The sequence below is a fragment of the Ascaphus truei genome, chromosome 14 (assembly GCF_040206685.1).
Source record: "Ascaphus truei isolate aAscTru1 chromosome 14, aAscTru1.hap1, whole genome shotgun sequence".
NCBI classification, from domain to species: Eukaryota; Metazoa; Chordata; class Amphibia; order Anura; family Ascaphidae; genus Ascaphus; species Ascaphus truei.
The window spans coordinates 55,614,168-55,631,107 of NC_134496.1; the positions used below are offsets into that span (position 1 = coordinate 55,614,168).

General features: G+C 44.3%; 1 protein-coding gene across 3 annotated transcripts in view; it reads right to left on the minus strand.

Annotated features, from left to right (window-relative positions):
- Positions 1-763: 763 nt before the first annotated feature.
- The window catches only part of MB21D2 (Mab-21 domain containing 2), a 78,375-nt gene continuing 62,198 nt past the window's right edge, over positions 764-16,940 (minus strand). For all 3 annotated transcript variants that reach the window (XM_075571051.1, XM_075571053.1, XM_075571052.1), the window contains exon 2: positions 764-4,272. In XM_075571051.1, the coding sequence (XP_075427166.1) occupies positions 3,008-4,272 (1,265 nt within the window). In that variant the 3' untranslated portion in view covers positions 764-3,007. The remainder of the gene's footprint in view (positions 4,273-16,940) is intronic.

Genomic DNA, 16,940 nt, shown 5'->3' on the forward strand with positions numbered 1-16,940 from the left:
GCTCCATCACGCACACACTAGGGACGGCCTCATTATGCAATTTGTGCTTGTGCGCGAGCGCTGTCGCAGACTAATCTCAGCCTAAGTTGCTTATCTTACTTGCTCTGGGAGACAGTGCATTGCATGCACCTCTGGCATCAAAGGGATCAACCACATAAGCAATGCAGTGACATGCACCAGATGGGCTAAATTACAGTTATTACTTCTAGATATGGACAGGTCACATCCTGCGGTCCATATCGACTTCTCTCCCATCTCTCTTCCCTCCCCCCCCCCCACAAGCCCATATCTCCTCTCCCCCCCCCCCCCCCTTTATGATGTAAACTCAATGTGCAGGTCCATCACCCTGAAAGTACGGTAAAATCAGAAACACAATTGTCCCAGCTATGGGACTTTACAGTATTTGCACATTAGTATCTTTCTTTAAGCGTGGGGCCACTGGCATCACATAAATGTATCTGCAACCAATTGAATATATACTCTGGTTGGCAACAATAATCTGTGTGAAAGGTCTGTTTTCCCATCTCATAAATCTATTTATTATTTTGTGGTGTGTGTGTGTGTGTATATGTGTGTGTATATATGTGTGTGTGTATATGTGTGTGTATCACTCTGCTTGAATGGCAGTCCAAAGAAAGCAGGAAGAATGCGTCTCTCCTGATGTGTTTCGAACATAACATCCTAGCTCAAGTCTGTGAGCTGCACCAATAATGTTAAACGAACAAGAAATATTACCAGTCCCAAAATAGATTATATTATTTCTTTTAATTTGCATGAGAAAAAAAATGCATATCAATTCGTACATCTTGATTTTAATAGCAGCACATACATACAGTGAAAATACATATCTTCATGTCTGGATGAGAATTCTGTTTCCGGTGCACATATTACACAAACCATGAAGATCAGAAATTTGCATGTGATTCAAATGCAATGAAAATACATATGTTTTCATGTCTGGGTGAACGTTCTGTTTCTGATACACATTTTACATAAACAACTGAAAACAGGCTGAATGCATTACATAATATCTAAAGGAGAACCAAAACTATACAAAAATTATTTTATTGTACGTCAAAGAAATGCACTCTTCATAATGGAAACAATTAAAAATGTCCAAAAAGTTACTAATGTTAGTGCAAATAATGTACATGGCAATGTTCTATTAGTTTTTAAATAATTTCCCACATTAAAGCCAAAACATGGCCACATTTAAGCAAGTGACACTATTGAAAACTGTCAGCTGCAGCATTCAGACTCCAAAGGATTAATTATCACCCAGAAATCTCCATTGTAAGCTATTGGGGTTTCCGGCCAAAAACGACCAGAAGAGACACTTCAGCAGTTATAGACTTTAGTGCTCAACGCCAGTCCTCAAGACCCCCCAACAGCTCAGGTTTTCAGGTTATCCCAACTTCAGCACAGGTGGCTCAATTAGTCCCTGTTCAGCACAGGTGGCTCAACTAGTCCCTGTCTTCGACTGAGCCACCTGTGCTGAAGCTGAGAGATCCTGAAAACCTGTCCTGTTGTGTTGCTGCGGGGGGGGGGGGGGGTGCTTGAGGACTGGAGTTGAGCCCACCTGCGATATACAACTATCAGAGACACAGAGAGTGCCCCACTGGCTGAGGCCACCAGCAGATAATGATAACGTTTGGGAACCTGTGTCCAGTATCGGAGCTGGCGAGTATCAGCGTTCTCATTGCCACATCATGTAATGGTTATAAATAGGACTTCTTACTACGGGAGTAGGTACTTTAACATGTACAAATATGTGATACCTCTTGTGAAACAGCAACACGTTCCTTTCAAAATCAAGATGCAAATGAGGTACATTTCAGATAGCAACCACAATATTCTGCTCCAGAACATATAGTGATGATCATGAACACGCACATGACATGAGAACATCAAGGTCCATCTCTACTGAACCTCATTCACATGGTACATGGCTCAGATGTAGGTCCATATGATCTTGGTTCTGGCTACAATCTCGCTAACTACAAAGAGGATGTACACGGTCAGTGTAAGAACCAATGGCTTATGTGACCTTTTGTGTTGTACATTACATGCCCTTTTATATATATATGTGAGAAATGGTTGCACCTCGCTTAAAATAGAGAGTCCCAATGGAGATGGATTATTCCTGGAGAATGTAATACCTCTCATGACCTTTCGGATAGAGAAAGGGAACAAGACCCTTATTTCCAGGACAATAGGTTTCGGGTTGAACTTTCTGTAGATGGCAGTTGGAAATTAGTTAATCCTATAGTCTAAAGTTGAACCACAAATATTTAAAAGTGGTAAAGCGCAAATTAGCAAATGACAGAATAACGATGTATGTTTGTAAGGGAGGATCATCAATGTGATTTAAACATCTTAATGAACATTTATGTAAAGAGGCTAAAAGAAGATACAGGAGATGGAGAATTGAACAGGTTCGCCTCGTATTGGACCTAAATATACCATCAGTCTAAAGTATTTTCTCATAAAGAAAAACAAGTGTCCAGAATACCAAGGTTAGGGTAAAGGTCCTATAATGCAAAGTCTCCTTTTTGGGGTGGTATTCAATAAACGACAATAGTGCCAATCGGGGTACTATTACACAGACACTCCCATTTACTTCACTGGCAGTTTGTGTGAAAGCATCCAGAGCGGCACTATTACAGTTGAATGAATAACCCCCTCTATGTTAAATGATGGAAGCCCACCGTAAAAAAAAACAAAAAATGTATTCCAAACTGAAATTAGAATGCTCGACATGTACACAAATTAAATAGATGATTGCAAACAGAAAATGGTCATTTAAGGCTCATGTTCTCCCTTAAAACTAAAAACTGTCAAAGCAGCATATGAAATAGTAATATACTGTTTCAAAATATGCAATGTCCTGCAGAAACAGGACTAAGTCGTTCATATTGTTCTTGACAGATCCAATTTATGCTGGATATGTAAAAACAAGACAGCACACAGACTCCACATCAAGTCTTAATAGAAGTATCAGTAAGTCTCAGAAAAATTTGTCATCAATCCTGAAGTGGGGTCTTGTTACATCATCAGGGTTGATGAAGACAGAGATGGATTTTCCTGGGTTCTCAGTCACTAGCTGCTGTAATTTTTTGGCTAATCGATCATCTGGCTGGTTATTGTCTCCTCCGTCGGACTGTGGGGATGGTATACTGGTGGTGCTACCCCTCCTCTGAAGATCGAGGGTAAGACGGTTAGCCGCCTTGACATGCTCTATAGCTGTTCGGAGATGTTCTGCAGGATCGGATCTGACGGAGGACAGCTTTCTGGCATGTAGCATGACCGTTTCCTCTGACAGGTGCTCCAGCATATTGCATTGTGGAATGAAGTAATTGGGGCACATTTTGTTGACTAAGCAATGCTGTAGGTCATCAATAAGCCCCAATAGGAAATGGGCTGCATACTCTTCTTGGGCCAAATAATTAGCTGGAAGTCGATCACAAGACCAGAGCATCATACTCCGGAGATGGTATGGACTGATAGCTTTTGGTCTTGATAAAAGCTTTATTATTATGGCTTTACAGGCTTGATAGGCTTGCATTAAACTACTAGAAATGCATTTCTTCAGCTGGACTTCACTTCTGGCAAATGACAATCTCCATTCATTATCTTTTTTACCTTTAAAAGAACAAGCAGGTACTAGATAAAACCCACTAATAACTTCCTCTTCTGTAATCTTGCCATCCCAAAAATGGTTTTCCATTAGCCAACTTTGAGCTACTGCTGGCCACCCTTTGAAAGAGACCACAGGGACGATATCGTACATCATGCGACTGCTACCAACTCCTAAAATGATAGAAATGATAGTGCCGTTCTTTTCTACCTTCTCCACCTTGGGCATGCCACGTTGAGGTTTCTTCTGAATCTCAGATAGAACAATGCTGATGGACTCATGGAACCAGTCAGCGACTTTTGTAGGTGAAAAGAAATAGTTGGTAGCCCCATTGATGTGGTCTACAATTGTACAACAGTCTTTCCACTTAGAAATGGTCCCTTCATCAAACAGCCGAAGGCTCAGCCACGAGTGACACAGAGCGGAGTGGCGCATATCCAGTGTAACCGGCTGGTTCCGGTCATGTAGCTTTAGAGCTGGCACAAGAAGAGTAAAGTCCATGTCATATTCTGTTCCACGGGCATACACACTTAATTCATCAAGGTCCAAGTCCACGACGCCTTCCCGAACGCCTCCAGAAAGCAAAAGATACTCATTGGCTACTGGCAACTTCTGGTCCAGTTTCTGCACCATTCCTGCAACAGAGAAGAAAGGGAGACATGTTGGCACTTGGACTTTGAGTACTAGTGTCTTTCAGGTTATTACAAAGAGGGAAAAAAAGCCTATTCACAGTCTCTATTTTACATTTCTATTTTTAATAATGCTGCCTTTTTTTGGAAAATAATTCAACAGCTCGAAACATTTGCTATTATTTATTTGAAATGCATTATTAATTTTCCAGTTTTAGCCAAGAGAGCTGCTCCGATTCTACGTTTCTTCATAGAACTTCTATTAAGAAGAGGTGCATTCACAAAATTGTAGGCACTACACCACATCCAGTAAACCCACTGAAGTGACCAATCCGACCACGTATGGTACAACGAAACCGGTTTAGGGAATGAGGCTAGAACTAATACAATTGAAAGCATTTGCAGAGAGACTCGAAATCAGAACTACAACGTTACGAGACATTACACAATATTTCAGCCACATGTAATGTCACAACTAAAGAAAGTCCGTGTTCTTTGTGACTTAGTCATACAGGTTGCATGAGATAACAGTATGGAATGGTGGACACCAGAGAATTACATTGTCAGAAGAACTCCACTGCACGGGAAACGTCATGATGCCACGAGTGGAGGGCACGCACGTCTGTATGTCCGATTAGCTGAATGTGACAGGGGGGCACTACTGCTTTAAAGGAGTTACGTGAGCTTTGAAGCAGCAGTGTGCAATTCCAACATCACTAGATCAATGGCAGCAATTTTTTGCAAGTTATCGTCTTTGCTTTTAAGCATCAATTAGAAATACGTAAAACTAGGAAGGCAATTGATTAAAAATATTCTGCGTGCATTAGGAGTAACTGATGCTAATGGCCAATACATCCTCAACTCGGCTTTCAATATCTCGTGCATATGTTTCCTCTGCAATCCATTTATAGTTGCAACCTATCCCATGAGTGGGCATACTTTGACATGTACGTTGCTGCATGCACCACTAAAATACAAACATTGGCAAATTGATCCAGCCAGTCCCAGCATATTAACAGTTCATATACTGCAGTGTCTACATATGATATTGGTCAAAGCAGACTACAGATTTGGACCTTTGCAATTTGTTTATACTTATTGGAGGTATAAAGGATAATAAATGAAGCAGGGACTTTCAACCCATCTATTAGGGAACCAAGAAAGATGGTTTTATGGGTATAATAAATCAATAATCCATCAATATGCAGCATTTAGTGCAGGGGTGGTCAACTCCAGTCCTCAAGATATCTCTGCTTCAGCACAGATGGCTCCATCAGTGGCTCAGTCATTATAACGGAGTCACTTGTGCTGATGCAGGGATATCCTGGAAACCTGGCCTGTTGGTGGCCCTTGAGGACTGGAGTTGCCCCCCTGATTTAGTGCATTCATGTGTATTTGCTGATCCACCAGTCTTGTGCAAGATTTTAGGGGGCCAAACACATTGGGGGGCCCAAACACATTGTTTTCAAAGCAGCAGCCCAACTTTGCAGATATGAATAATAGGGTGGGGGTCCCTGTCCTGATATAAGAAATGGCTTTGTCCAGCGAGTCACTTCTTGTGCATGGAAAACCTTTCTTCATTGTCCCACCAGAGGGCTCTTCAAACAGCTGTTCGTCCCCCCCCCCCCCCCCCCCTCCCCTTCATGACAATCTCCATACACCACATGCAGTCAGCTCTGAAAAAAGCTCCCTCAGGCAGTTGCACTGGAAAATCATATTAAGTGCGAACATGATTAAGATGTCTTGATATTCTTTGTTGCCAGACTTATTAGCAGATCTATTATGATGAGCCAAGTAAATCCATATCAGGCATTAATGAAGTCTTTGTTTTAAAAGTATTGTGTGTTTTAGATCATAGTACTATGGATTTATAAAAAAAAGTGCATAATCAGTGGAAAAGTTGCAGAACGATGCACTTGTATTAATAGATTTTGCGTCTGAGAATAATAAATCTGGAGACAAAATGAAAAGTATTCACAAAAAACAGGGCAATGGCGGGTATATTGTACGATTCTCTGCCCCATCGCAGTCCCAGGGATCATACAGCGCAATGGGCGGGTGTATTGTACGATTCCCTGCCCCATCGCAGTCCCAGGGATCATACAGCGCAATGGGCAGGTGTATTGTACGATTACCTGCCCCATCGCAGTCCTCCTGGGGATCACACAGCGTAATGGGTGGGTGTATTGTACGATTCTCTGACCCATCGCAGTCCCAGGGATTATACAGCGCAATGGGCGGGTGTATTGTACGATTCTCTGACCCATCGCAGTCCCAGGGATTATACAGCGCAATGGGCGGGTGTATTGTCCGATTCCCTGCCCCGTCGCAGTCACAGGGATCACACAGCGTAATGGGCGGGTGTATTGTACGATTCCCTGCCCCATCGCAGTCCCAGGGATTATACAGCGCAATGGGCGGGTGTATTGTACGATTCCCTGCCCCATCGCAGTCCGAGGGATTATACAGCGCAATGGGCGGGTGTATTGTACGATTCCCTGCCCCATCGCAGTCCCAGGGATTATACAGCGCAATGGGCGGGTGTATTGTACGATTCCCTGCCCCATCGCAGTCCCAGGGATTATACAGCGCAATGGGCGGGTGTATTGTACGATTCCCTGCCCCATCGCAGTCCCAGGGATCATACAGCGCAATGGGCGGGTGTATTGTACGATTCCCTGCCCCATCGCAGTCCCAGGGATCATACAGCGCAATGGGTGGGTGTATTGTACGATTCCCTGCCCCATCGCAGTCCCAGGGATTATACAGCGCAATGGGCGGGTGTATTGTACGATTCTCTGACCCATCGCAGTCCCAGGGATTATACAGCGCAATGGGCGGGTGTATTGTACGATTCCCTGCCCCATCGCAGTCCCAGGGATCATACAGCGCAATGGGCGGGTGTATTGTACGATTACCTGCCCCATCGCAGTCCCAGGGATTATACAGCGCAATGGGCGGGTGTATTGTACGATTCCCTGCCCCATCGCAGTCCCAGGGATTATACAGCGCAATGGGCGGGTGTATTGTACGATTCTCTGACCCGTCGCAGTCCCAGGGATTATACAGCGCAATGGGCGGGTGTATTGTACGATTCCCTGCCCCATCGCAGTCCCAGGGATCATACAGCGCAATGGGCGGGTGTATTGTACGATTCTCTGCCCCATCGCAGTCCCAGGGATTATACAGCGCAATGGGCGGGTGTATTGTACGATTCTCTGACCCATCGCAGTCCCAGGGATCATACAGCGCAATGGGCGGGTGTATTGTACGATTACCTGCCCCATCGCAGTCCCAGGGATCATACAGCGCAATGGGCGGGTGTATTGTACGATTCTCTGACCCATCGCAGTCCCAGGGATCATACAGCGCAATAGGCGGGTGTATTGTACGATTACCTGCCCCATCGCAGTCCCAGGGATCATACAGCGCAATGGGCGGGTGTATTGTACGATTCTCTGACCCGTCGCAGTCCCAGGGATCATACAGCGTAATGGGCGGGTGTATTGTACGATTCTCTGCCCCATCGCAGTCCCAGGGATTATACAGCGCAATGGGCGGGTGTATTGTACGATTCTCTGCCCCATCGCAGTCCCAGGGATTATACAGCGCAATGGGCGGGTGTATTGTACGATTCTCTGACCCGTCGCAGTCCCAGGGATCATACAGCGCAATGGGCGGGTGTATTGTACGATTCTCTGACCCATCGCAGTCCCAGGGATCATACAGCGCAATGGGCGGGTGTATTGTACGATTCCCTGCCCCATCGCAGTCCCAGGGATTATACAGCGCAATGGGCGGGTGTATTGTACGATTCTCTGCCCCATCGCACTCCTCCTGGGGATCATACAGCGCAATGGGCGGGTGTATTGTACGATTCCCTGCCCCATCGCAGTCCCAGGGATCATACAGCGCAATGGGCGGGTGTATTGTACGATTCCCTGACCCGTCGCAGTCCCAGGGATCATACAGCGCAATGGGCGGGTGTATTGTACGATTCCCTGCCCCATCGCAGTCCCAGGTATCATACAGCGTAATGGGCGGGTGTATTGTACGATTCTCTGCCCCATCGCAGTCCTCCTGGGGATCATACAGCGTAATGGGCGGGTGTATTGTACGATTCCCTGCCCCATCGCAGTCCTCCTGGGGATCATACAGCGCAATGGGCGGGTGTATTGTACGATTCCCTGCCCCATCGCAGTCCCAGGGATCATACAGCGCAATGGGCGGGTGTATTGTACGATTCCCTGCCCCATCGCAGTCCCAGGGATCATACAGCGCAATGGGCGGGTGTATTGTATGATTCTCTGCCCCATCGCAGTCCCAGGGATCATACAGCGCAATGGGCGGGTGTATTGTACGATTCCCTGCCCCATCGCAGTCCTCCTGGGGATCATACAGCGCAATGGGCGGGTGTATTGTACGATTCTCTGACCCGTCGCAGTCCTCCTGGGGATCATACATGACATTCTATAATTGGAGATTTTATTGCAGTCACCTCGGAAACTCCACAGACCACGTAGCACCGCTGAGAATATTAAATCAAGTATCGCGGTTCACCAAATCTAACAGGTTGAATTTGATTGACGTCATTTTTCAACCTCATCTACTACTCAACTATATGGAATCAGGTTGTCAAACTATAGCACGGACAGAAACCTCAAAGTCAATGCAAAATCACCCCCACCACCAAAACGCCCAACAGATTTTCGACGGACAGCTGGAAGTCTAAGATATAAAAGTATCTATTTTGTATGTATTTATCTTGGTCTAGGCCATCTGACGACCAAAACGCCACCGGCTTTTCTCCAGTGGACACTTTTCTGGATGTCCGCTCCTGCTCCAGACCACTGTCTGCCCAACCTGACAAGCCAGGTCTGCCACGCCTGACAACTGCATATTTAAATGTCCCGCGCGGGACTACTACACTGCCTAGACAGGCCGCTCCATCTTCAAGTGTCCTGCAGGACATTTAAAGATGGCGTACCGGAGCGGCTTGTCTAGGCAGTGTAGCGGTCCTGCTCGGGACATTTAAACATGCAGTTGTCAGAGCGGCAGACTTGGCTTGTTGGGTGCGCGGCAGAATGGGCGGTCGGGTACGAGAGTGGATGGTCGGACGTGGGAAAATGTGCAGTGGTGAAGAGTGGCGGTTTGGACGCGGACAAACGTCCCATTGCGCATTTTTATATTGTGATCTTCAAAATGTTCTAAACTTTGTATTGAAATAAAAAACAAAAAAACCTTTAATTTCTTTGAACCGATTTGAGCCACATTCTGAGCAATTTACTGAACCTATTATTCACACCAATGAAATATAAAGGAGACCCACTGGCCGGCCACGAACAATATTCCACAGCACTTTCCGACGAGAGGTATGACATTGGTAGAGGAAGTGGCAACATTTGATTTGTCCAAACTTTCCCAAAACACTTTGGCAGTGTGACGAAGCACTGCGTGGCTATTTCCAACACACAACTTCATCAGGGTTCTGCAACGAAAGGGTTGGAACCCACTGGCATATACTAAGGTGAACTCAACATAAATCAAAATATTATTTGTAACGGGTGACACGATGTTGAGTCATTGTTAGAAAGTTATTATAGTTAACTAGCCCCAGGGAAGAGAATGATTCTCTAGGTACTATGGAGACAAGTGAGACTTATACATTGTGACCCAGTGTAACAATTTGGGAAGTCTGTATCTAAAAGAACCAGGAGACATATTGCAGCCAATATCACTCTCACTACTTTCATTAGGGTGGTCATATCAATTGCCTACTTAAAGATGGTCAAATCGGTAGCACTCATACGGTAATGGACCCCCCGGTTTGATAGACAGAGCAGATTGAGAATTGTATCTAACAGATACATATCACCGGATGGCTGCTAAATGTATACCACATATTTAATGACATTACAGGCAATAAGGCTGGACCAGTTTACTGCCAGAGAACTCCTGACGAAGCTTGATAGCAAAACGCGTAGTAATCGGTCCTCAATGCAACAGAGAGTTGCTGCCATGCACCCTACCAATACCGGAGACTGGTAGTGACAGAGGCCATGCACAAGGGACGCTGGAACTGCGCGGTCGCACTGCGGGGAGGAATTCAGATGCACAATAATTTGTACAGTCTAAACTTCACACAAATGTGCTTGTTATATGGCTTTGTGAGCGCGAGTTTGGATGTGTTTTTATCTTGGTTGAGTACTTCAGTATTAGGCGATACCTTTTTTATTTGGGAGAATAGTTGATATCTATTGTTAGTCCAAATAAAAAAAAAGGTATCACCTAACTGGACTAACACGGCTATTTCTACTTCATCCATATCTCGGCTGAGAAATGTGTTCGCTTATCTGCACTATCTGTCCATATCTTTCTATCAGAGATCTTCCTCACCCCTTGGCTGTCTGACAGATCCGACACGAGTGGGTTCCTACTGTACAAGTGTTTTTTCCCCCTGGGATTTGCTATATATTGATGAGCCCGTTTTCTTTTGTGGAAGTTTGAGTGCACTTTCCTCTCCCCCACCTCCCGACCCCCCCCCCCCACTTTTAAGGACACTTTTGTAGATCGGTATCAAACTACTTTGTGTGTTTTTAACGCTCTTTGGTCACTGATACGACTCCTCAAACAGCCGGAGAGAGCAGCTTCAGCGAATCAATTTAAACATTACATCCGTTTCCTAAAAAGTGCCTGAGCTGAGGAAATGGAGTTATTGTATTGACATGTCAGGAGAGGTTATGGATTAATAATGGATTAATAATGATTTCACTGACTGTGTGGAAAGTTGCTGCACACCAGGCACACAGTATTAAAATGCTTTTAAAGGTTCTGTTAATGAATTATTATGGGTTCCTCTCAAACAGTTCTAAAAATAGGTTTAGATGACATCACTGACTCTTCTGATTTATTATTAAACAGATGAACGCTATAACTGTGCTTTTAGTAAAAAGGTATTAAAGCAAAACACACTTTACTACTAGGAACACAGAGGAAAAAATATATATATATTTTTAAGTTTAAGAGCACCGTTTGAACTGAGCTGCTTTGGCTCAGGTAAAGTTGACTTAAAATGCATTTAGATAGTGTGGGGTTAAAACTAGGAGTTTAAAGAAATAACCGATTTGTAGTTGCTACTTTATACATATATATATATATATATATATATATATATATTATATATATATATATATATATATATATATATATATATATATATATATATATATATATATATATATATATATATATATATATATATATATATATATATTTCATTCCCTGTAGCAGAGTCTGTAAGCAGCATGAGTGATTCATTCCCTGTAGCAGAGTCTGTAAGCAGCACGAGTGGGAGCAGCAGGGCTGAGAATGCCACTCACTGCACAGTTTGCCACATGTATGTGCACTTGGAGCAGCTGTTCCAGGGAGCACACCGCTGTGGGAAGTGTGAGCGGGGGGTCTCTTTAGAGTCTCAGGCTGCACTTATACTGCCGGCGATGCCACCGATGATGTCACCCATCGCCATCGTGATAGTTGCATTTAAAGTTTCGGCGCTGTCGCTGGCTACAAGGCCAGTGACGTCAGAAAAGGGGGAAGGCAGAGGGACGGAGAAGCTCTCTTATTGGCCACAAGGAGAGACCGTCGCTGAAAAAAATCTAATAACAGCGACTACCAGATTTTTGGTAGCGCTGTCGCTTGGTCGCGCCGTCGGCGGCGACAATGCATTTGTTTTGACGCGACATTGCGTCGCTGTCACTATAAGCGCAGCCTCAGATTGCTAATGTGAAGAGGAAACGTGCAATATTGAGGGACATTGACAATCTTAAAAGGAGTTTAGTGCTCACTGTGCAGGCCTGGCTGGGACCAGTGGTGCAGAGGGTGGAGTGGTAACGGAGGACCAGGAAGAGGCAGGACAGTACTGAGCTGGCCCATCCCAAATTGATTTGCCATATTGAGTGAAGAAATCAGGTGTGGGGGGGGGGGGGTGGTTCTTCCAGGACTAAGGAAACTTCAAGACCAGCGGGGACTCAATCATTAGAAGGGTAGAGAGCGCAATCTGTTGATATGTCTCCCAGGTACTCAAGTTCAGCAAAATGCGGATCAGGTAATAAGATTGTTGGGTGGGGCCCGGGTCGCCGACAGAGGGAGAGAGCCGGGATAAGTATACCGGGTCCAGTGGGTACAGGGGACCCGGCCGGTGCCCGACTTCTGCGTCCATCTGCCGGGCCTCTGGTTGCCGTAGGGCCCTGGGTCTCTCCCCAGCTGCTGTGGGCCTCCATCACTCTCCCACGCCGAGCCTCCCTCCCTCTCCTGCCAATGTGCTGGGACCAGATTCTGGCGGGAGAGACAGGCAAGCCCGGCAGGAGGCCTACTGCAGCTGGGGAGAGCCAGGGCACTATGAGGCCTGAGGTAAGGTGGGGGGATAGTGTTGTATGTACTTGGCGGGGTGGGGGTCGGGAGTGTTGTATGTATTTGGTGGGGGGATTATTGTTGGGGGAAATTGTATGGGAGAGGAGGGGTTTGAGTATTTAAAGCACTGGGAGCCCCCTTCTCTGAGGTGCTCTCTTTATAATAGAGGTGCATTGCAGTTCAAGGAAGAAGGATATTCAGTGCAGGGGAGAGGATGATTGCAAGGTTTGAGAGATTTTAAACTAGGAGGCTGCGGGAAGGGATATTGGACAATGGGCTAATGGATTAGACAGAATAGATAGGAATTGGGAAACAGCTATGGATCATGGGGCCGCAGTGAGGGGAAGGTATAGTTTAGCAACCAGGAAGGCATCCATATTAAACAGACAATACTAGAAAACATATAAAGACTAAAGTCCATGGAAGGAGAAAGGCAGGAGCAGATAAGCTAACAAATGGTAAAAACATCAGAAACAATAGATCAGACTATTAAGTGCATGTTTGCAAATGCAAGAAGCCTGGAAAATAACATGGTAGAGTTTGAATTAATAGCCAGAAAAAGAGCAATATGAGATGATAGGCATTACTGAAACATGGTGGGGTCAGACCCATGACAGGGTAGTTAATTTAGAAGGTTATTCCCTAATTCAGAGGGATCGGACAAATGGAAGAGGTAGTGGATCAAGTTTATATGTAGGGAAGAAGTTTATATGTAGGGAAGAAGTTTATATGTAGGGAAGAAGTTTATATGTAGGGAAGAAGTTTATATGTAGGGAAGAAGTTTATATGTAGGGAAGAAGTTTATATGTAGGGAAGAAGTTTATACTGGGATTGGTGAAAATAGAGACCGTGTGGATTACAATTTGGGAAGGTAAAAGTACAGAAATAATACGATATAAAACCACTTTTATAGCCCTGGGTAATAAATGCAAAAGAAACAAATACAATGTGCTGAATAAACTGGTAGCGGAAAGAATAGAAATGAAAAGTCAGGTATTTAGATTGAAGTCAGAAGGGACAAAGCCATATATCAGACTGATAAGATGTAATAAAATATTGCACAAGGGCAGTTCAGCAAAAATTATAAAGGAGAAGAAAAAAAGAAATTGCAATGTAAGATCAACCGGACAAGTTCAAGAACTTTAATAACAAAAAGTGTGAGATGGGCAAGCTAATTATTGGGGGGGTAAGGAGAAGAGGTATTAAGTAAATTATTTACCTCTGTATATCAGAGGAGCCAAATGCAAAAATATTACGAGTGTAGGAGAAGTGTGCACAGGGTGACACACCGGAGATGTTTTGGGTGGAAATAAAAACGTAGGCATTATTATCCAGCATCTCTAAACAGAAAACCGCTTCATATCAGCAAACAAAACTAGAGCAGAAAATAACAGCCAGTCCTAACCCCATGTAGGGGACTGACTAACACTCCTCAGTCTCTGAGGACTGGAAGGTTAGGCCTCTTGCCAACCTTTTAACACACGTCCAAAGAGAGGTACCTATAGGCAGGGTGCTGTCCAGGGTTTGTGGTTGTGTCTGGGGGGGTTTTCTCTGGCAAGTTTCACAGACCTGTGTTACCTGGGACAGAGACGCTCTTCCCCTGGGATCTCTCTGGCAGCACAGACTCTTCTGTACTAGAGATTCTCCATGCAGTCAATGCTGCAGGCTTTTTAAAGGAGCTAACAAACCAGCTGAGCAGGTTAATTAGGAAATTTTTCTTTTAATTAACCTGCTCAGTGCTGGGCTCAAGCTCTCCACACAGGTTTTCCTGCAAAATTACTTCAACAGGGACTGTACCCTGTTACAGAGAGGAAGCCATAACCTAAACATTAATAACATTTGGCTAACACAGGAAAAAATGCAAAGGGGGCTTAATAAAATGAGGGTAAATAAAGCAATTGGCCCCTTGGCATGCGCCCAAGGGTTCGTAAGGAGCTGCGGTCAGTCTTAATCAGACCATTAGATTTAAGGATTCGATTTTCCCAGGCTCAGTACAACAAAACGTGAGTAAATAGACGTGGTGCCTATTTTTAGAACGGGTGCTGGGTCACAACTGGGTGTTACAGACCTGTAAGCCTGACATCAATAGTGGGGAAGCTACCTTGTACTTTTGAAAAACACAATTCTTAGTAATAGTGAAAAGACAATGTGACAAAATACATAGTTAAATACTTCAATGTCAGTATTCTCATGAATAAGGGTCATTTAGTTAAACCCTTTGGCCAAAGCGTTATAAGCCTGCAGCCGCGTCACGGCATGACCACTATGCACATATAAACGAAATGGAACAAAATTAGGTGAATCCTTGATGGAGAAGGATTTAGGAGTGCTTGTAAACAACAGGCTTAGCAATAGTGCCCAACGCCAGGCAGTAGCTGCAAAAGCTAATAGGATATTATCATGCATAAAACAGGGTAAGGAAGCATGAATAATTTTGACACTGTATAAATCACTAGTAAGAACTTGCCTTGAATGTGAAGTACAGTTCTGGACACCAATTCATTAAAAAAAAAACACACATTTGGGTATTGTAAAAAGTGCAGAGAAGGGCCCCCACATTTATTAAGGGAATGGAAAGTCTGACTTAAGGCTACCAAAAATTAGATTTGTTTAGGATTAGAAAAGGTGTCTAAGAGGGGATATTAAAAGCATTACAAGGAACTTTTGAGAGAACTTTCACCCCAATGGCACTACAACGGACACAGATAGGATCAAAGGACATTTCAGCAGCAGGGAAGGACAGGGTTCGTTACACAAAGGGCATTTAAAAATGTGCCATTTTCAGGCATGAGGGAATCGAACCCACAATCTGAGCACTTCAAGGTAGTAGCTCTTACATTGAGCAAAACCAGCTGCTGTATTGATCCACTGCAACAGTATATTTCTCAGCTCTACAGGTGTGCCTGCTACTGCTGCACCTGTCTGCAATCAGCCTCTTAGATGCACTTTGAAGCTTGCCCTGACCTTGCTCCCATTTGCATCCTGCCCTGACCCCTTTGGTACATCACTCTGCCTGCTTCCTAGTGTCCCAGTTACATACTACGCTTAGGGCAGACTGTCTGCTCAGCCATCAGGATCTGTGAGTCCGAGCCCAATGTGTTCCTGGGAAGTTACTAGCAAATGCAGACTGTGATGGGTGATATGTACTTAGGAAAAGGACGGAAATCTTTTTATGAAGTAAAAAGGTATAGAAAATAAAGGATGTAGATCCAGGGAGAATTCCGATTGCCCTTACTGCTTATATGTTCCCCTTTGAGACATCATGTGCTAATGTTTCACTGGGGTTTTTGTTTGCCTTCCTCTGGATTTATACAAATATAGGATGAGTATCTATATCGACTAAATTTAACAATCAGTTGAATTCAATGGACAGGTCTTTTTTTCAACATCATTTGCTATACAACTATGTAAGGAAAAGGCAGTGTGTTTGGTTACATTGCAATTGGAAGAAGGTGGATGCACTTTCCAAACTTTTTCAATTTAAAAAAAATCTGTCATCTTCCTGTGGCAATAATTGCAAACAGAGATTGCTTGCACCGTGTTTCTGCTCATAACAGAATCCTGCAGACTTCCTTCATCAGGACTGCCCTTCATCCCTCATCAGGACTGCCCTTCATCAGGACCGCCCTTCTTGTGTCTCATGGTCTTCTAAAGTAGGCCACCACTGCTTTGCTGTCAGATTGCTCTGAGGCCATATAAAACCACTCCGTTCTAAAATATTTCAAAGTCTTATTTTTCACGGTACTTAAAATCTGCGGCCCAGGTTTTCCCTAAACTGCCAATATCGAAGCTCAAACAAAGTTAAAAATACATCCACAGACGTTTAGAGGCGGGTCGGCAATGCAGTGGTAGATTTTAGAGCTGGTAGATGGCACTATGGACATATTCGCCACCTAGTGGTCAATCTCAGATTGAATATGGAAGTGAAAAAGCAGAATAATTCCACCACTGCAGCATGTATACGGAAACTCAACATGTTCCATAATGAAACGTACAGTGTGCATCTTTTACCTGCTTTTTCTTGCTGAACATGTCAGGAATTCACCAAACTCTCCTATAAGTTTTACTTTTTCCATACTGGAACATCTGTGGCACCAGAGTGCAATGGACATTCACAATACTGGTGCTATAGCCGTCCCGTGTTCTGGACCCCCTCCTTCCTCCAATGGTCGGAACGTTAGAGAACGTTTTGCTTTTCCATTCCCACTGATTTATTGTGAACTTAGACACAGGTACATAAGATGCTCACTGTAAGTCATGCCATA